Raw genomic sequence first — 21,666 nt, forward strand, 5'->3', positions numbered from 1 at the left:
TTACTCAACAGTTTAGAGACAAATATTCTCTACCAGAGCAACAGAGGACATCTCACAGTTTTCCCGACTTTATACATTTTAGATTAGAATTGTTTTCTGTTGTGACCAAGAGAAATTGTGTGTGTGTGTGTGTGTGTGTGTGTGTGTGTAAAAGAGGTGAAGAATCTGGATCTTGTATTTTTCAAAATAATGAAAAACAGAATAAAGCTTGAATCAAGCTTACTATGACTGTAGGGAAACATAACTGTCCATTTCAGAATTGAGTAACTGATTTTTTTTTTTTAACCTAGCATAAATTAACCAATATCCAGACTGGATATCCAATACTCAATTGTACTGCAAATGAGACCTTACTTACTAGAAACAGTGAGGTAAATTCCCTTAGAATGTTCTTTCCATGTGAAAAATATAACTATGACAGAGTTTAAAATTTTGGTAAGGAAAAAATAAATTCCCCCAAATTTTTGTTGTTGTTGGAAAATCATCAGGAAAGTATTTTTTGTCTGAAAAGCTCTTGTTGGCGTTACTGGTGTTGGTGATACACAATTGGGGATATTTTTGGAATTAAGGCTAAAAAAAGCAGCCTGCTACAGAGCCTGAGAAAATACTGTCAGAATTTTTAACCCTAGGTCTGACACTTATGTGCTCTATGAACTTAGGCCAGTCGCTGCCTTCACTACCACTCTTTCCATGAAAATGATTTACTTACTCTACAGGGGTTTTGTAGAGTTTATTATTATTAATAAATACAATTGTTAATACCATATTTTACTTTTTTGCAAACTCTATAATGCTGTAGATGATAATAATAGGTATAATACCTACCAATTTTTTGAATACATTATTAGAGGAGTTGCTATGACTTTACAGGCCACTCTTTTAAAGTCTTATAAGACTCTTATTTTTGTATAAATTTTTATAAAACAATGTTCACTCAATACATACAGGAACACCATTTAAGCCAGGAAATCCCGGGACTCCTGTTGGACCCTAAAAAATAGGTGACATGGAAAAATAAAGCTGTTGAGGCTATTAACTCTTAAAAAGAATGAAAAGCAGTAATATGTGACAGTATATTAGCGAGAAGCAAGAAACAGTCTTGTTTGCAGTATGAATCAAACTCTGGATTGTAATCAGAAGTAAATATCTGACAAAAGGTACACAGCCTTAGCATGAGACTACTCAGTTGTTATACAAATACACATGGTAAAATGTCAAAGTCTCGGGCTCAAATTCATTTTCTACAGACAGTAAAACTACACAAAGCTTAGGGTTGTAACCTATAACATAATTATATAGGTCATTTCCCAACTCTGCTCATGTTCTGGCAATACCAGCAGGGCATTTTCTGTTAGTAGAGCAGAAGGGCTTACATTTCATGAATGACAGACACTGACCGTTTAAACAGATGCAAAGCACCAGGGGCAAAGTGGAGGTATTGTACTAATATACAAGGTGAGGACTTATACTCCCATCACAGAATAAGTGGCAAACACATTTTGCTTAGTGGACAGCGCTGCTTTACAAGCTCCATACTCTTCTCCCAAGCTCCATGTTCCTTCCACAGCCCTTGCTGAGCTTAGTAAGGATGATACTGTGTGTGCCAATTAGAGTCTGATCTCTTTCATTTTATTTATTCTCTAGACAATTCTAATAGATCGTATATCCCCCACATATTTTTTTTCCAAGAAACTGTAATTGATTTCAGTGACAATTTTATGTGAGCAAGAGCAAGGTTTGGCAATTGCTTTTTTGAACATTCAGGTTCATTTTTTAACTTAGCACTATTTACTATAGCATACAGCATGCGTCCAAAAGAACTGTCTGTGGTGTTTCCTACCTTATCACCTTTTTCTCCAGCTGGCCCAGGTTGCCCAGTCTCACCTCTCTGGCCTTTTTCACCTGGCAGACCAGCCGGTCCTATAGATCCCAAGGATCCAATGGGACCTTGAGCTCCCAGCTCTCCAGGCTGACCCTGAAAAGAATCCAAAGAAGAAAGTGAATAATGCTGTAAATCTCAGAGTGTTTTGGAGATGACTCTAGGGAGAACAGAGGGCTTGTGATGCACACATACTCAGGAGCTGAGGTAGTTTGCTGTACAGACTGCGGTCTGTTGCATGCATTAGATATTACAGGACCACAACTTCTAATCTACATTCTTCCTTGGAATGGTAGTTCATTTTCACACAAATCAGGTCTTCAACATCACCTCAGAGATACATACTTGGGAGAGCCAGGAAGACCTGCAGTTTTTCCATAGGTAAGTAGCACCTTCTGCAAGCCTAGGATACCACTTCACATTTTTGCCACGACAGAAGTGGTGGTTCGTTTTAGGCAGAAGGGCTTTATAGACATTAGAACAATTTGAGAAAGTTCACCCTTTCAAATCATACTGTAAGTTTTTAGCTCAAATATCTTCTGTCATCTCTCCCAGATTTTAATGCCTCATTTTAAAAGTTTCAAAGTTTCCAACAGGAAGAAAGGTAGTTATGACCAAGCATGTTTATGAAAAGTATCAGTTCTAATGGCTTGGATTACATATATTAAAAAGAGGGTGCAGAATCTCATTTATCTGTATGTAACTCTAGAGTATCTGTACTTGCGTTACCATACCAACCATTCTATTATATCATTTTTTACTGATTTTTCTATTTAGTAGGATTTTGTAGGCTTATTTTACTAATAACCCTACAAATACTATGTATTTACAAGTCTTTTTTTTTTTTTTTTAGCACTTCTATGTATTTGTTTCACCCTAACTTGTTTTGTCTTTCATTTGAAGAGCATTTTGTTTTCCTCTTCAGAATTAGCTTACTAAAAGAGCAAAACTGAGCCCTATGCTTTCCAGAGAAAAGCACATGGCTCTAAGACTACTCAGGGCACTACCAATTTTTTCAGGACTATCTCCATTCACTAAAATAGTGGATAATACATTCATTTCTATGAATAGGTTGAAGAAAAACAACATGTCAGAAATCAAAGGTTTGTAGACAGCACTGTTGGCTTTGCTAGTCAAATTACTTGGAAGCAATAAGCTGGATTACCCTCAGAGTAAACATTTTAAATGACTGAACTTATCTAAGTCTTCTTGTAATTCTACAATTTTCCTTTTTTTATTTTCTATTTTTTTTTTAATATGATAAAAACAGTACTTGATATTTTGAGCATGAAGTTAAGAAAGGTATGGGATGAATCATTCATTCTGTCAAATTAGCTTGGAGATAGCTTGGAGTAAATTACACTGTAATGCTTGGTATAGAAACGTTATTGGTGTAGGCAATACAGGAGACATGTCTGGATCGCTAATGGCCCTGAAGCCATTAGGAGTTTAGTCCATGGACTAGGACATGTAGTCCTACTCTTGCAAATAATTAGAGAGGACTATGAAATATATCCAGTGTAACTCAGTCTTTTCTGGTTCTCACTTAAACATTGATTCTGCCTCCAGGAATGTCATGCAAAAAAATCCAGGGCAGAATCAGCAAGTTGTCTTCAGCAACAGTTATTATTTTCTGGTTATTCTAATGTGAATAGTGTAAAATATTATGCAAATTGGCAGCTAGTGGCAGTAGATTCTGCTGATTCTGAATCCTTTTAACAACGTCCAAGTTAGTCTGGGTGTTGTTACTGAATTTGAACGTTTGCTTCCATGAACAACCACAGCTTGTGGATGGGAGTTTCAGCAGGGCTTTGCACACCCCTGTTGTAAAAGTCTATTTAGTCTTCTAAGAACTCCTAATACAGCTAGTGAAGCTTTTCAATGGATCAGAGGGGAGGAAAAAAGAAAAAATAGACCATTTTTATGATAGCTTAATTTTGAGTATAAGAAAACAAAACAAATGAGACTAATAACATAGTAAAATACAACTGTTTCAACCATTATTTCCACCAGAACTACTGTTTCTCATACTGAATTAGCTGTTACTACAGAAAACACAGAAAACAGGAGGAGGAAAAAAAAAATAAAGGCATTAGCTATTTTTCACAAATATCTAAGCATCAACAGTGCATTTTCTTGACATGAAGCTTTGGTGGTAACATATTTTTAATTTATATTGTGCATGCTCTGCTTTCAAGAGTAGAAAGAAAACTTTCAAATAATGTTATATTCTTTACACAGTTGAAGACATTTGATTTTTCACAGTACTCAAAACCTGAGTTTTGTGCTGCATGAATTCTAATCTACCTCTACAATTAATCTACCTCTATAATTAGAGGTCTATCTCTACAATCTACCTCTACAATTAATCAATGAACACCTCCAGGACAAGTGGTCCTTTAGGTAGATAAAAAGTCTTAAGATAGTTTCCACCTTGTGTATTTAATTGACTCCAGGGTTATGTCTTCAATAGGAGGTAGTGAAGTCAAAATAAAAACAGATTCACTGAATCCAGAATTCACAATAGATTTGACAGCTGATACAACTTTAGCATGCCATGTGAAGCCGGTGGATTGTCTCTCTTTCTTTCAGCTCAAAGACTGATAATGACTGATAATGACTTTGTAAAGACCAAACTGATACCATGTCATAACATCTATTATCACATCTATTATTTGTGCCCATCCGATGTGACTACCACTGTAAAGGACAGCTGTCCAAATAAAGAGGATGAAGGTAGTCATGCTCATGTGAAAATGACAAATTAACTCAGTTAAAATGGACAGAATATTATGCCTGCTCTACCATCTGATGCCAATAAATTCCTTTAGGATTTCACTGCCTTGTTAATTGTCTAGGTCAGGAACTACCCATGCGAAGAATACAGTCTGTTTTTTTAGCATCTCCTGGGCTTGACCTGCATTAAGAAACTGACTTTAGACAAAACAAGACTGTATTTTTTTTAATTAAGCATGCTTCCTAAGACTAAGATTGCAAATACTTCATAATCATGCAGCAAAGCATTTAATACTGTTTAGAGGGGCCAACAGCCAAGGTTATTTGGAATGACTCCTCATTTTGGTTGCCCTGAAGCGAGACACCTAAGAGCACCTGATTTTTAGAGTGCTATGAGTAGTAATTACCTAAAAATCAGATATTTTAAAAGAATCTTAAATTGGAAATGACGGGTGGGGGCAGGTGGAAAAGAAGGAAATTGTCCAAAAACTCACAGATCAGTGGGAAGTTTTGGTTGATGTTACTGGACTAAATCCCGTGACTCTCTTCTCGGTGCTAATGCAGTCGAAAGAAGCTCAGCTATTCCTCTCAGTTAGAACAGTGCCATAGGTTATAGTCTATGTGAATATTTAAATGATGTGTAATTGCATTTACTTTCTATTTACACAAAAATGAAAAAACTTGGCAACTCCACAGAACTGGGTTCTAGGTGAATAATATAGTGCCCTTTCTCATTGTGAATGAATGCAGAATTTTTTCATTGGTGTGCAACCAGAGTTGCCCTTATATTAGCAGGGCAGCAGGAAAAAGGGAAAGAACCAGAGTAATATGGGGGCAAGAGGGGAGAACACACAAAGGCATTTGCAGACCTATTTTGGGGGGTAATTTGCTCAGTGGGATGGGAGCACTTGCTCCTCTTCTTAGCTCCACCCACTTCCTCTCCACTTTGGGAAGAGTGAGTCTATCCCAGAGCGCAAGCTCAGCTTCCAGAGGCTGGAGGGCGTCTGCTCCTCCTTCCCTGTAGCTATGGAGGACTAGGACCAAAATAAATTTAAGTCAATGTTCCCAAAACTATCTTCTAAATATTAACTTTATGAACATGAGTTACAGATGAGAAAATATACAGCTATTTGGCATTAAACCCATTCTCTTATTTTTTTTGACTGTGAGTTAAATGGTAACAAGTTTATTTTAATATATAGCATATATTTTAATATATAGCATATATTTATATGGAGCAGTATGTCCATAAACAACAGATCACTTAATGACATTTAAATATTATGTAACTTCTTCCTGTAGACAGATTTTTGAGTTGGCTAAATGCAACAGTAAGCTTCAAAGCTTGACTGGCCTCTGCATGTGAATTGCATCAGCACCTTATTTGTAAATTTTACCCAGGGAAGAGCTGAAAGCCTTTTTCAGGGTCCTTGGTTTTGTTTTTAACTCTGTGAAACGTTGAAGAGAAAAAGCTTCCAATAAGCCAGTGGGGGTCACTATTGTGTTAGAAAATCGAGTGAGAATTTGGCACTGAAACTTAAGAACTGTTAATGGCTGAAAGCAGAGAGCTGCAAATGGAGCATTTTAGACGACAAATAATTAACATCAGATTTACTAACAAAATCAAATCTACTCCTGATTCTGTGTGGAGGGGAAAAAAAGTTACTGATTGGCAATATTTGTGTCACATAGATCTATGAAAATGATTGGTTTTGTAGAGCTTTGTAATCCCTCAGTCTTGTTCCGTGTGTGTAAGGCTGCCAATTTCCAGCAACTGAGGAAAAACTATATTTAACATATATTTAATCATATTTACTATATTTAAACTATATATTATTATGTATATTTACTGTATTTAAAACATTTACTATATTTAAAAACTATATAGCAAAATTACTGAGGAAGGAACATATGAAATAAGATCTTTCAATACGAAACAAGAAATTATCATAAAGCTTTTGGGAAATTATGAATCATATCTAATATGAAAAATGCTAATTTACAGGTGTTCTGGGTGGTCATGTATGAAAAACAACAGCTTCAAAGAAACTTTACAGTGAACAACTAGAGTGATCTGGTTCCTAACTCCATATCCAGGTAAAGAGGCTTCAATCTCTACCAGTTTAAAAATGAACTCCTGAACCCAGAGAACTGTCTAATGGCCATTTGTAGACTTGTGTTCTGCTTCAGATATAGGCCTAGGGGCCCAGTTTCTTTAGGACTGTTGTTGCAGGCTTCTCAGTTAATCTCTCTGAAATACGATAGAAACACTTCAGAAATGTATAACTAGCTTCAGAAATTCAGAAAAAGGATCCAAGAGTATGAAGCAAATAGTGGGAAGCAAATTTGAGCTGTACCCCTGATAGTAGATTCAGCTAAAACATGTGTTTTTGTGGTCAAAAATGAGTTTTATGTATTTGCTTCCTAGTATGCTGTTTGGAAAATCAAATGCAATGTTGGATATTTCATATGAATAGCAAATTGACATTTATGTTCTATATACAAAACATTTTAATAGCATATTAGCATGGAAATAAGCATGGTTCAATAAATGCCTCTTGGTCCTGAAAACGGACAGAACTTGCACAATTTTCCAGTTAGTGAATCTTAAATGAATTTATACAGTTCTTTAAGTTGGACTCGGTTAATGCGCAGGATCTGTAATCAGAATGGGGTAAGAGCAGGGATGTCAAAGGACCAACCCACCACAGAGTTTAACTTCACTATTTTTCCCTCACTACCCTGATGTATACACATCGGCTGACTTTCTAACTTAGTTTGGAAAAAAAATTGATTCAGTATCTTGCATGAATGTTTATTCCTTGTAATTCATATACCCCCAAATGCAAGAACTTCTTGATAGGTTTGCTAGGTTCTCTCTTATATTGTATCAAGGACAATTTTTAAACTAGTGTGAAAACAGGCTGTTCACTTTATAGGCAAAAGAATGAGCATCAGTCCTGCTGAGTTATATTTGCTGTTCACTTTGGTCCAGGCATTTCACATGATCTCATAGCAGAAGCTAGATCAGGTCGGGTCATGAATAGACGCTTGCTTTCTAAATCTACTTAACTCTATCAACAAAGCCAAAGAATTGAATGGGATAAAACTCTAGGGTCGGCACAGGACAGGTTTATAATCCATTAGTGCTAACTGCAAACTTTTTAACTATATAAATTCTGTTAGAGCATCAAGCATTTCTGAATGCCTCTGATAAGGCACTGTAGGAGTTATCAAGGAACTGAATTAGAGAACAGAGCAAAAATATAAGAAAGGTTTCACCACCAGATGGGCGAAATATCAGAAGGAAATTAAAATCAAGGACTGTAGGAGAGCAAAATGGAAGAATAAAAAGAATTTTTCTTCATTTAATAAAATGGGCTGCCCTTACCTCTCCAAACATCACACATCTTGAGTGGGAGAGAAGGGGTAGGAAGAAGTCTCAGCTGTTCAGAACTGGCAAAGCATGTTCAATGGTTTGTATACTCCCACTTATGACTTTTTCCTCATTAATTGCTCCCTACTTCTTAAATTAATATGTATAATGGCACACAATACATGCAAAGAGACTTAACACAGTTTAACAAAGTTCAAAGGCAGAAAGAGTACCTTCAAATTCTGATATAAAATCATGAGATAAATAGCATAATTCAAAAACAATTCCAACAAGGCTGTATTGCTAATTAAATACAAGTTGATCTTCTATTGTGATATGTCTAACAGTAATGCTATTAGAATGGGATACGCTACTACGAATATTCACGAGGATGTTTTTCAGACAGTGGTTTCTTGCTAATGAATACCAATACAAGTCTGTTTATTCTATGGAAGAGTGTTACCTAAGGGTGAGGGAAATAAGCAGGTACACAAGCTCTTCTAAAAACAGGTATAGCAATCAATGCATACATATGCTTGGTTATAAACAAAATACTGAATAGAAGTTCAGATATTTGTTCCTACTTTCCTTCCAACCTACTTTCTCATCATTCAGCTTTCCTTCCAACTACTTTCTCATCATTCAGCTACGGCTACCAGCTCTTCAGTGATCATCCCTTCTCTAGCTACAGCCTGAATTATCCTGTCCTCTTTCAGTAAAAATTATTTCCTACGTTGACCTTGTAAAAGATATTCATATGGAGAAATAAGACCTAAACTCTCTATTTCCATTACATTTACAGTTGGCTGCACAATATTTTTATGCTTTCCTGGTAATCACAGCTTTAATCATACTTAAACTGCATGCAAAAAAAAAAGGGGGGTGTAGGAAGCTCATTATGTACTATGCCAAAGATACCGGGGCAAGACCTGAAGTCCTACTTTCCTATGGAAACTTCCAAGTTTGTTCTGACATACGCTTCTGACAGCTCTTCTGCTTACTCACAAACTTAAAAATATTTACAAGCCCAGCTTTAGCTTCCTATTCTCTTATTATCCAGCCTCTGGCCATTTTAGGGGACAGAAGTTAAGGAAGTCTACTCCAAACATGGAAAAAATAAATTACTTGTGAACTTTCTTAGTTAAAGTTCCAGGGAGCAATGTTTCCTCTGAAAGCTTAAAAAGGCAACAGTCTAAAATCTGTATAGGGCAGTGTCATCAAATACCTGTCATAGTATTTTGTAAGTCAACAAAAATCCCTTAAATGAAACTAGAAAACTTAGTTCACAGTCTGCTGACAAAGTGAATCCTTCAGCAGATGAGTGCTCTCTAACTATGAAGCTATAAAACCGTGTTTTATCAGAAGGCAGAAAGGTATCTGACTTGTCTAAAAGTTCCCTTTTCCTAAGTTTGAGAAGGATGCAGGGGAAGTGACTACTGGCAATGGGTTGAAATATGCTGCTTTGACAGCTAGCTAACTACTTAAAAGTAAGTACAGAGCAACGAAGTATTGCCAACTGCAGCTCCTGCACCTTCTCAGGTTCTTTACAGAGAAGATTAATAATCTGCACCTTACTGAAATTTTAAGCTTGCACACTGTACAATGACAGAGGCTTTCAATGTCCATCTATTTCTTGCACTTCAAAGAGAGGCCTGAAGAAGACTGGAAACCTCTGAGGAACCAGCCTGGCAGCAGAAATCAGACTAAAACATAGATAAAACATTATTTTGTGTTCTAGAAAGCTAACAGTAAGATAAACTTGTATTTTATTTCGTAATGGGTAGCCTCCACAAAAGCTAGGAAGCAAAGTTAGTGTATCAAAGTGCAGACAGATCCCAGCCGAATTCAGAAATGAGCATTGTTATAGGCTGCAAAAAGAAAAGGTTGATCAATCCCTATGTATGAGAACTCATTGGCATGCATTAATACTGAAAATATTTCTAAGAATCTGAGGCAAAGTTTTTTAAGCCATATTACATATACTGGATAATAAGTCCTTTTACCCCTAGCATTTTGATGAATGGTAACAATTGTATGGAATATAAATTCAGGTTACATTGAAAATATCGCATCCATCAGTGTGTATTTCTATTTCAGTGCTGTTTCAGGACTGAGTACAATTCCCAGATTTAAATGTTCTCAACTGCTCTGAATTTATTTTTAAAATATTTATTATTCTACAGAATGCCTATCTGGCACTTGGATCCAAATCTTTGGAAGTAATGTAGTAAATAGTAAACTATAGCTCAGTAGTAAACTATAGCTCTGTTTAACTGCGGTGGAGAGGACAGCTCAGAGTGCTATGAGTACTAATTATTGACTGAATATAGGCATGCAGTTCAGAACTTCCAGGCTATACAAAGAGAACTACATTTGTGAGAAATTTCACCTTCCATTTTTTGTCCTCCAGTTTCAAAGTCAGTTGTTTTTACATGACACTTCAGATTAGGGTTTTTTGGTATCCAGATCAGTCTATTCAGTAGTGCTGAAAGACACTATGACCCTGTTAGCCAAAATACTTTTCCTGGGATGCCCCTTTGTTAACACAGTGTTACAGATAGACACATCCTAGGCCCTGTATTATGAAAATTCTACACCACAAGGGACTTTCATATAGACATAATCCTGGAGGATTAGGATAGTATCCAAGGACACCCAGGCAGTGATCATGACACAGCAAAGCATGCAGCTGACTGCAGCAAGCAGAGGCACAGGAGGCAAAAGGTGTGTCCTGCTTCTGTGGCCATTTCCTCAGGCTAGACACAAACACATGCAGAACTTCTCAATACTGATCCAGTGGTTAAATTTTCTAGCCCTAAACTCTAATATTACTGCTTTGAACAAAAGCAATTTCTTCCACTAACTACTTTCTTATTTTTTTTTGTTGATCATTTAAGGTGTCTAATAACCCCTTTCCTCATAGGACACAAAATTAATTTGCTATTACTATATAGATACACATATTTTGAGAAAGAACTGTCAGTACATAAAAAAGTTACAGATGGATCAAATTTAAATCGATAAATAGCAATGTACACACCACTTCCAAGAGATGGTATCTACTTTTTGCAAGTGGACAAGGGAACATCAAGACAGGGAATATGCAGAACTAGTTGTAGTGTATTATAAGAGAAGTGCCTAAGCTTAATTTCATACTTGATAATTATTTATAAGGCAATGACAATTCAGATTTGTTTTCTGTTTAGTGCATTAAGCTAGTAAATAAATAATAAGCTGTTTCAAAATGACATAAAACAGGAAATACCTAAGTTCTCATAAAACTGCTAAAAAGCAAAAATATTTTATTGGGAGAAAACTAAAACAGATTAATTTAATACATCTTAATATATCTAATTTAATACACCTTAACCTTTCTCTAACCACCAGGTTAATCTCAGAGAATCTTCTCCTTTACAACAACATGAAAGCAACAGAGATTATTATACACCTAATTACTAGCAAACCTGCCTGCAATTGGTCTTGACTTTGACCATTGCTGTATTTCAGTGATAAATAGCAATGACAGAATTATGCTAACTTGCTATATATAGACTCATTCATTTTCACTTATTTTTGGTCACCAGACATATGGATCTGAAAGAAGAGTGATGAGTACAAAGCAGTGTTTACAGTAACAGTTATCAGTGGTTCTATTTATCACTTACTCTTGATCCTTTTTCTGGAAAGCACCGACAAACTGAACAATCCTGTCCCCCACAATGGTCGATATATGCGTATTCGCCCTAAAAATCAAAAGTTGATGAATTTATTAATATGCAACAGACAGCAAATACCTTATCACATGATAAAGTTTTCTTTATTCATTAGTTCATTAGTTTTCTTTAAGTTGCTGGGTATTCTTGGAAGGGTAAAATACTAGGAAGAAATTGTTGTTTAAGTAAACCTATCACAGAACTAAACATACTTTGTGGAATCTGTCAGAATGATATCAGAATTGAGACTATTAATTTGCATAGAAATAAGGTACAACCTAAAGCTTTTGATCTGTACAAACACTGTCTAAAAATGATTTTATTTAAGATAAAAAATATGGTTATCCTTGCACAGACACAGGGCAGTTTCCTGCTGCACAAGAAACTTGGCTGAGCAGCAATCCTCAGGTTACAGTATAGCACCTCGACACAATAAAGAAAGGATAGTTTTGATCTGAGAGAAAAACCATTATCTTAGAGGAGTGATGCCCATGCTTTCAAGCTGGCAAACCTGCTGCCTCCTGCTAGGAACAGTGGTGATTTGTGCAGTTTGTTATTTCACAACATGTGCCTGTAACCCTCACCTGGGAGTGTGGTGTGGGTATGTGCTATGTCAGGAGTGTAGGCAAAGAGCTACGTTCCAGGAGGTCTTCTGGTCTGGCAGTGGAGAGCACAGGGCACAAGAAATGCCCTCCCTCTCCTGCTGGGAGGTGGCCAGGGTGCTTTTCTGCAGCCCCCAGACCCACCTCTCCTGCTCTGAGGAGCTCTAGCAGCACAGATCACGACTGGAGCCTCCAGGCTGTGCTCGCACGCTAAGCTTGCTCTTCGTTTCACAAGCCACGGGGCCAAGGGACGGTGAATCGCAGTACCACAACACATCATCTGCCTGTTGCTCATATTAGTGATACAGAAGAAGCAGCAAATCTTCAAAGTTTTGCTTCTCTGAGATGTGAAATGTGATGGTGCCTCAGCATCCTTGGTGGCAATCCAGAAAGCCCCTATTTGCTATGCTGATGTTTATTTAGGTTGAACGGGTTAGAAGTTGTCTATTAGTATCATATGAAACTTTTTCAATGCTTGATTAATAGAACACTACTACTAAAAATCTCACTAGACATCTTATCAGCATAAACATTCTTTAAAAACAGAAACAATAAGCAAAAGCATGATGTGCAAGATATTAACTGTTTCATTTAGTGAAGCTAAATATTACACTTAAGTATAAATATGAAAATAGGTGATATCTAGAAATATTTTAACAAAATTGGAATTGAAACTGTTATTACTCATAAATTGTTATTACTCATAACCATTGCCATTAGGTTAGGACATTAAGTAAGATAAAGCGATAAACAGTAAAACAGGCAGCACATCAAGATGTCAGGATGACTACTCAGCAAATAAGGCCTTATATTTAACTCTTGTTATACTAATTGGGGGGAGGGGAGGAGTGCATAGTGGAGTTATGCATTGCCTACCACTAATTTACTTATTATCATAATATAACTTCTTCTCATTGTGCTCTTAATAGCAAGGAAGTGACTATTTTATTTCACAAATTAGAAAGGAGAGGAAAAAAATATACCTGAGGAAAACCTAAAATACTAGAAAATGTAAATTAAGTAGATTTATTTTGCTGTGTTTTAAAGGTGAAATAGATCAAAGCTTTGGATGTCTATCGTAGGTAAATACCAATACTTAGGTCATGGGTAGGTTTCAGTGTGCCAGGGCTAGGCAGGGAGAGCTGCTAAGCTCCCCTCTGAGCCAGAGGGTTTCCGGACGCAGCGGCAGCCAAGCCCTGGGCACCAACTCGGACACCTCTTGGCATCAGCAGGAGGGATGTGGCCGAAGTCGCCTGCAATGTTCCCATTCCCACTCTGCCCAGGCTGCCCAGGGAGGTTGTGGATTCTCCTTCTCTGGAGATCTTCCAAACCCATCTGGCTGTGATCCTGTGCCCCGTGCTCTGTTTGTCCCTGATGGAACAGGGGGATTTCACTAGATGATCTCTGGAGGTCCCTTCCAACCTTAATCATTTTGTCTCTCTGTGTTATTTACATTTTTATTACTCTTTTCAACTTCCCAATGACTAGTATTGGGAACACATACTAGTAACATACTAGTTAAACACATACTAGTTATCCACACATTATATATTTGTAAATTTTTTTAGGTTGGAATGTTGTATTATTTTTCCAATATAATTTAGAGTGAAAATGCTCAAAATAGTTTTAAAAAGGATGACAAGAATTTAAAAGATTTAGAAATAATTTCAGCAAACTAATAAACAGTGATAGCAAGAAAATAGTTGTTCAATGCAGATTTCATTTTTATCAAGGTCAACATTGTTTTGTTACCGGTTTTAATGTTTAGCAGAACACAGTAGGTTCTTCAATTTCTCAAGGAGAAAGACACCAACAAATATTAGATAAAGAGGGAAAACTCTGTTCTTTCTATCTACAATATTTTTAGAATATCTAGTACTCCCAAACCTCAGAACAAGAGTTTATGATGGTCTCTCACTGACTGCTTCTCTTTCACATACTGGATTTCCCATGACATTATTAATGTGCTCGACAGTAGTCCCTCACCTAGTTATTAAAATCTTATCTCTACTGGAATGTCAATGGAATGCAAGTTTCCAATAAGAGGTATGTTGTTTTTCTTTGTTCTTTTAGGAAAAAAAATATTTTAAAAAGCAGATTCCACCATCGACATTGCTACTAAAAAAGCAAATATCACAGTAGTCACAACAGACACTAAAGCAAACTGCTTCTGCAACCATTATAATTAATTTGCTGTAACAACTAGAGTCACACAGTTATTTGAAATTGCTGTTTATAACTACTTATCAAAATGTATGTACAGATTTGGTATGCTGCTTGTATGCTCATTTTCAAAAAGGTAAGTATGCCACCTTTATCATTGCTCGTTTTTTAACTTTTAGCAAATGTAACATGGAATGATTTGTGCAGATTCTCAGTGTCTGTATCAAATGACAACCAAAGATTTTGCAAGCTCATTCTCTTCTGAAATGTGACAAAAATCTTGTTCTATAGCTTTGAGGGAAATCATAGGCTTTTCTTTCTTACAATTTTTAAAATCTTTTCTAAGATATTAACATCAAACTGCAGATAATTAAATAATGTCCTTAGAAATAATACAGGCTTATCACTTTCATAGATAATGCAGCTGAGAATACTTGAGGAACAACAACAAAAAAATCCCCAAGAGCCTTTTCTAACATTGTTCAAGGCATGAGAGATGGGTTCTAGTAATGAAGGTTCAGCTTCTTCTGTAAGCCAGTTATTAGTAGGAGACAGGACAGACACTGCTGGTGCTCTTTATGAATATCGTGTGTGTATTTAATATTGCATAAAAAGACTAGTGGAGCTCATAGAGGCAAAATAATGGCAGAGGGTGAAGTAAATTACTTGAAAAGCCCTCTACTTGCCAAGTGCGGAGAGATTGGTAGCTGTGACCCATTTTGCTGTGTAAGGCCACCGCAAGGAGTGGATGAGTGACTTGGTGGGGGGCCGGTGGCAGGGTGGCAAGAGGTTTTTAATCAATATTTGAAAGAAGTAAAGAGGACAGTCTCAACGCTTCAGTGAGGGTGTTGCAAACATCAAGGTAATATGGAGGACAGTATAGGGAGGAAGGTGAAGTAGATATTGAGAATACATTATATATGAAACTGTGGCTTCAGAGAAATGTGAATGTATAGAGATATTTAAGATCAAGTTTAACTTAAAAAGGCTTGAAAGCTAAAATAAGCAAAATATACAATTAATATATATAGTATATACAATATACAATTAATATAAAGCTATTGAAAGGATATTGAAAGATGCCAAAGTTAGGGAAAAAAAATAAAGTGAATCCAAAGATGATGATTACAAAATGGTTTAATTAGGAAATAGGTAGGGCATGGGAGATGGGTAGCTTAGCAATAAGAACAGAAATGAAAGAAGTGCAGAAATACTGAAACAGCACAGTTTTGCTAGACAACTATACAGTATTTTGGTGTATATAATGTTTGAACTTGTTTGAACCGTAAATCCCATTTATCAATGCTCCAAAGTAAATATCTGTATCACTTACCCCATCAATTTCTTGTGCTGAAAAAACAATCAGCAGCCACCTGATTTAAAAGAGGAAAAAACTAAATTAACATTAAACTTTTGGTATCCAACCTTCAAAAAATGTATCCTCTGAAAAGTGAGGAGAGTGTACATCTGATAATCTGATAAGTCCAAACAGGACTTACTTGCTAAACAAGTACAATTACAAATGGAACTACTTTTCATCAAGAAATGGTTGGCCTATGCATCACCATTTTATGGGTTTTGGATATGTGAAACTGACAGTAAATAGACAGGGATGCCTAAGACTATGTAAAAGCCCTTCTGTAATTTCCCCCTCACAACATACCCCAGTTTCAGAATTAAGACTGGCCAGAGAGCAACCCTTCCAGACAGGTATCTGCCCCACAACAGACAGCAGGGGAGCTGCATAAGCCCCAAAAGGAGAGCGATAATAAAACGAAGGCTGGAGTGAGGGAAGGAAAAGGGGAGCATCTTGACACTCAGAATAGTGGCATGATCCCAGAGCAGTTTTACGTAATAATGCTTTCTGTATAGAGAAATGAGTCTAATGCTTTCTGTATAGAGAATCTAGGCTCTAAATAGATAACTAAATGAAAACAGAGCAAAGGAAGAGGGAAGATAGAGAAGATATAAGCAAAATTCTTGGATTTTGGCATATGCATTATTGTTAATGACCTTGTGCCTGATAGATTTACTGGCAGTATTATAACCTGCCCAGTGGGAAAATAAAGGAAATGCATCCTTTGGAAAAACTGGTTTAGTGGGCTTGCAGTTTAACAAATAAAAAAATACTATGCAAACTAGAATGAATGAGATAGGGAGAGGTATGCACTAATGAGGAAAAAAAAAAAAAAGTAGTGATTGGTGGGGTACAGTAGTTATAGCACGAGATGAGGAGCAACAGCACTGCAGCTACACTAAGGGCTGCCAACTAGCCCCGTATCTGAAGCTGAGACCACATTACCCAGAAACTGAGACAGGAACAGTCTCCATTGCTGCAGGCGTTACTGGTGTCAAAGGACTGGTAGCCACTGAGTTCTTGCTAATTTTGGTAGTTCCCTTCTTAATATATCAAGTGTGGTGGTGTAGAAAGGATTTAGCTACCTGGGAACAATTCAAGTAAGTAATGGAGAACCGGTCCATGGTGTGACTGTAATTAATTTATGAGGCAATGTTTTCTCTTAACCTCCTGAACCTGCAGACAGTCGCTATAAATATTTTTTCCACTGTTAACACTGGCCAGGTGCAAGATATTCTTTATTCAAGAAAATGACAATTTTTCATGGAACTCTTGCCAATTTAAATGGAAATTCAATAATGTTGTTGATGCACTAGGCTGAAGTCTTTTTTTTTTTTTTTAAATAGGTATGGCAGGCACGTGTTTGCCAGATTGTCAAATGTCCTCTATTATTTCAAAATCCCTGTTTCCTGAATGCAGACAGATGTTCTCTGCGTACTCAAATCATCGTAAGACCTTTAGAGGCAAGACACTTGCAAGTAGCTAAGTGAAAAAAAAAAAAAAAAAAGGCAAGAACAGCTGCTTTGGGGAGATGACTAGGATGGAAAGCTGCTATACTGGGGAATCCCTGAATCACAAGCAGACTGGGTTTGCAAAAATCAAACATGAAAAAGACACGGGAAACAGTTCAGGCATATTAATATGATTGATGACTACCTAGCAATCCATCAGTGTCTGGTTCAAGCACGGTACGTTTGCTAGGCCAGGCTCCCAGGTAGAAAAACTTAATTTCACAGTCTTAAAGACCCTGGTTCCAGAAGGCACGCAAAGATCTGATAGAAGGAAAACTAAAGAGTTGGGCCCACAAAACAATCTTTGAATACGCCTGACTGCAGTGACCCATCTTCTTTAGCCTGGCTTTCCTCCAGAAAGAACTCCTGCCATGGCTGGTAAGTATTTCCATCTCATGCCTTGAAAGTTGTTTTCTTCATCCCTTGTAACAACTCTCCCTCATCTGCAAATTACTGGGAACAGACATTCTGGTTTGAGTTTGTCATTAGTTCTTCCTCCCCAAACATCTTATCACTAGAAGGTACTAACATCTCTCCTCTTCAAACAGATTCACTGAGCTAAAGTTTCTGTTTTCTATTATTAATGTCATACCTGAAATTTAAATGGTAAAACTGTTAGGCCCAGAAGCAAGAATGAATGAGATAAACTACCTTGCATGTTTATCAAATTTACGACAGTCTGCAAATCATTTAGCTGTTTTTTGGTGTAAACTGATGGCTAAGAATGTATCTCAGTGACTGTAGTTAAAAATTTTAGTGCCCTGCAAAACTCACCAGGCAGCTGTGATAATCCATTTAATCCATGCAGATGAATCCTTTGTTAATGCCATTCACACTGATTGAGGACCCGAATATGCAGCACTTTTTTTTTTCCTTTTTAGGCAGCAGATCTTCTCTTTCCTCCTGTTAGTAGCTGGTCTATAAACTCTGTTCCATTCTGCTGTTGTTTTCCCCTCTGAACCTGTTTATATTAAAATATACGTTTGATGTACAAATATGAACAACTACTCAGTGATCACTGACGTATGTCACACTGCAGCAGCTTTTTGTCAGGGCTGCACTTTATTATCCCTAACCATATAGCATTTTATTTTATCAGCAATCCAAGCAAATTATTTCAAGGAAACTATATATGGGTGAAAGTATAGTTCAACACAGAAAAGGCACAAGATTTCACCTCAGAAAAGGTAAACCTTCACTCAGCATTTGAAATACTGAACAAAGACTACCTTGCATGATTTTCTTTTAAAGCTATCATAACCACCATTTTTGATGAAAGTATGAAAAAGATGCGACACTTTATATAGTAAAGATTTAATGGACTTTAAATAACAATCAGGACAACATTGGCTGCACTTTTAAGATCAGTCTTAGCGGTATCTTCTGCAAGCTGCACCGGACAGTTATCCAAGTATGCATCTGACAGACAGATCCTTTAGACAGCTACTTTGAGTGCATTTACCCATTTTGCTTAGGCTTTACATGCACAATTTGACTACACAATGAATATGTGTCACATCTGACTTAGGCCCACCTAACTATACAGTTTTATGTGCACATGGGTTGTAGCAATCTTTTTGTAAGCTCCAGAAATCCAAAGAAGGGGCCAGTTCCTGTGCTTTCACATATCTAGAATGGGAAAAAAGCTGAAATCCATATCCAGCAGAAAATTCACAGAGGGTATTCCAAACTGAGGACTCAGAGCTTGAACTTCTCCTTTAGCACAGCACAGTTTTTCATTAGCTTTTATTTTTTAGTGCTGAAGTCTTCCTGATCTGTGGAGGTTAATTTTAAGGAGACTGAACTCTGCCTAGAGTAAACAGACAGTGGATCCCTTCTTCAGGAGAAGTCCATTTAGTAAGCAGGGCAGTCAGTTACTGAAGAGGAAGCAAGGACATGAACCTACAGCAAACTGGCTGCTGACAGCTGTTCAACAAACAGCTATCTGTTCTTTGTCAAACAAAAGTATGCAAAAAAACCCATAATATTCCTGAAACAGTACTGTATTCCTTTCAATTAGTTAGTGTAATTAATGCCTGATAGCTAAATGATGTAACAGCTTTAAAAGCAGAGCTCATCCATAAAGAATATTAACTCCTATGTGTAAGCACAGCACATACTTACCCCACAGCAGGGAGAAAAGACTTGGTAAGCTAGCATGCACTCACTAATGAGTAAAAATCCTATGGACAGCTAATAAATACTGAAAGTTCACAACCTACATGTACTGTACAGTAATCAGTTTGTTTGCCAAATCCTTAGTCTCTTTCTGTGTCCTAGTTTTCCATCTGTAAAAAGAAAGAAAGAAAAAAGGAATAACATCACTTTCCTGCCTCGCTGATTATTATGGTAATAATATAAGCAAGAGTGTGAGGCAATAAAATAGTGTAGGGAGCAATTGCCTCAGATAGAAAATACAAGATTGGTCGGAGTAGTTATTCTGTAGTTACAGATCAGTCTGTAGTTAGTCTCTACAGAAATCTGTTCTTATTGCTCACTGCTCATCATTTAACTACTCAGGTAGCTTCTATCTTGAAAATGGAGAAGCAATGGGAATTTGGTACAAAGTTTGCTTTGCATTTGTGGAGAATGTTTTGCCTTTTCAGTGAAAATCCATTCAGATCCAATCTGAATGATTGTTGACACAGATTTAAGTCATATTTAATGTGTGAACAGAAGATTTAAACCACTGAGCTTGTTATTTTATCATGACTATCTAAATCTTTAAATGACCTCATTGCTGGATGAGCTTCCTATAGTTTAAAGTATTTGGCAGCCAGTGCAAGAACATAAGGACTACCAAGTTATGTAAGTATGTCTAACTGATCTCATGTTTTACATTTTGTAGTGATCAAAATGGTTGCCTTCATAGAATACTTACCTAATTGAAAAGAAGATACAAATAACCCCAGGACAACCACAGAAATAGGTTTTATGTATATGATTAACTTATTGGTTTTAAGTATGAGAACATAATCTGTTTTCCACTGGACTTCTGTCTCATTTATGATGCACCTGTCCCATACTCTTCACCTTTTTCTCTAAAAATCTAAGTCCATTCCTCATTTTACAGTACCATATAAAACCTTGCACCTTATTAATTTCACCGTAGTAATTTCACACAAGTGCAGTGTCTCCCACAAATAAAAACCTATCTGTAAAGAAATCAGACCTTTGTTTTAGCATAGAGACTTGAGGAAACAAAGCAGAAATTAACTATCAAAGCTATGAAAAAGCCAAATTCTTACATTTGCATTTTTCACTTGTTTTCTGAATTTGAGGTTGACCTCTCTGCCCTTCCTGCACTGCCTTGCCTTTCTTTTTTTTTCTTTTTTTTTGGCAAAATTTGGTAAAACTCTTCCACAGGATGATGCAGTTACATAATTTCACACAACACATGCTGAGCCTCCATGTTTTGCCAGGGCAAGACTGTCTCTCTTAGTTCAAAGCTTTTTGAAGATACCATTCCCTGCTGCAATATCATCAGTACAGTCCAGATCAAAGGTTCATAAACCTCTTCTGGATGGGTGCTATTAACTACAGCAGCAAGAAGCAGCAGAAAGAGTATCCATGGCAGCTCTTGTCTTTTCCAGCTACCTGCTGCTTTAAGTCACTTATCTGTCCATGCATAGAGATATGCTCTGTGCTTTCCTATAGTGTGACGAACAGAGTAACATTATTTGGCATTTCACATGCAAGTAACATGCACACTTAGCGGCAAGTTCCTTAGGCTCAGAAGTCAGTGAATCAGTACTGAGTTAAGACTGGAGTGAAGAGGACTTTACTAAAATGCTCTTCTATTTCCCCTGTAAGTTTTCTCCTATCTTGGCTTTCAACTTGCTGACTTCTTGCTGAGAAATTTCCACCCAGGTATTCATCATTTGACAGCTGACTCTGTATCTGTTTATCATAGCAGCACTTTATTCACTACGTCTTCAGGATTTATTTCGCCCTTCAGTGTTTGGTCTGCTTTCCTCTACTTCTCTTTCATTTTGCTTTTCCAGTATTTCTTTGCTCTTGTATTTAAGGACTCTCTTTTAGGTATCCTGTTCTGTACTGAATGAGAACTATATTATTCATCTTGCATCTGAAATCACATCATTTCCAAATACTTTCCACTTTCTTCCACTATAATCTTTCTCTCTTTTTTTTTTTTCTTCTAATTATGTTGTCTCAGAGAACTTTGCAGCTTTTATTTTCACATTTTTGCTAATGATGCTTTGTTGTCCTCTGTCTAACACCACTTCTCTAAAACTAAACTTTAGTTTAACTCTAGGAAGGCTGAATCCACTGCTGCTCTCTGATGATCACTATGTCCTCATAGCTTGG

The 21,666-nt window shown here is 36.8% G+C and overlaps 1 protein-coding gene across 2 annotated transcripts in view; it reads right to left on the bottom strand.

Annotated features, from left to right (window-relative positions):
• Nucleotides 1–19,621, bottom strand: part of COL4A4 (collagen type IV alpha 4 chain) — a 56,800-nt gene extending 37,179 nt beyond the window's left edge. Inside the window, exons 1-6 of one of the 2 annotated variants that reach the window (XM_026040105.1) lie at nt 19,560–19,621; nt 18,112–18,298; nt 15,803–15,842; nt 11,657–11,734; nt 1,841–1,975; nt 946–990 (exon numbers count right to left, since the gene is read on the bottom strand). In XM_026040105.1, the coding sequence (XP_025895890.1) occupies nt 946–990; nt 1,841–1,975; nt 11,657–11,734; nt 15,803–15,842; nt 18,112–18,167 (354 nt within the window). In that variant the 5' untranslated portion in view covers nt 18,168–18,298; nt 19,560–19,621. Of the gene's footprint in view, nt 1–945; nt 991–1,840; nt 1,976–11,656; nt 11,735–15,802; nt 15,843–18,111; nt 18,299–19,461; nt 19,485–19,559 lie in introns of those variants that run through there. The other variant, XM_026040106.1, reaches the window with a different exon arrangement.
• Between the last annotated feature and the right edge of the window lie 2,045 nt (nt 19,622–21,666).

The sequence above is a fragment of the Nothoprocta perdicaria genome, unplaced genomic scaffold (assembly GCF_003342845.1).
Source record: "Nothoprocta perdicaria isolate Ctin4 unplaced genomic scaffold, notPer1 scaffold_25, whole genome shotgun sequence".
NCBI classification, from domain to species: domain Eukaryota; kingdom Metazoa; phylum Chordata; class Aves; order Tinamiformes; family Tinamidae; genus Nothoprocta; species Nothoprocta perdicaria.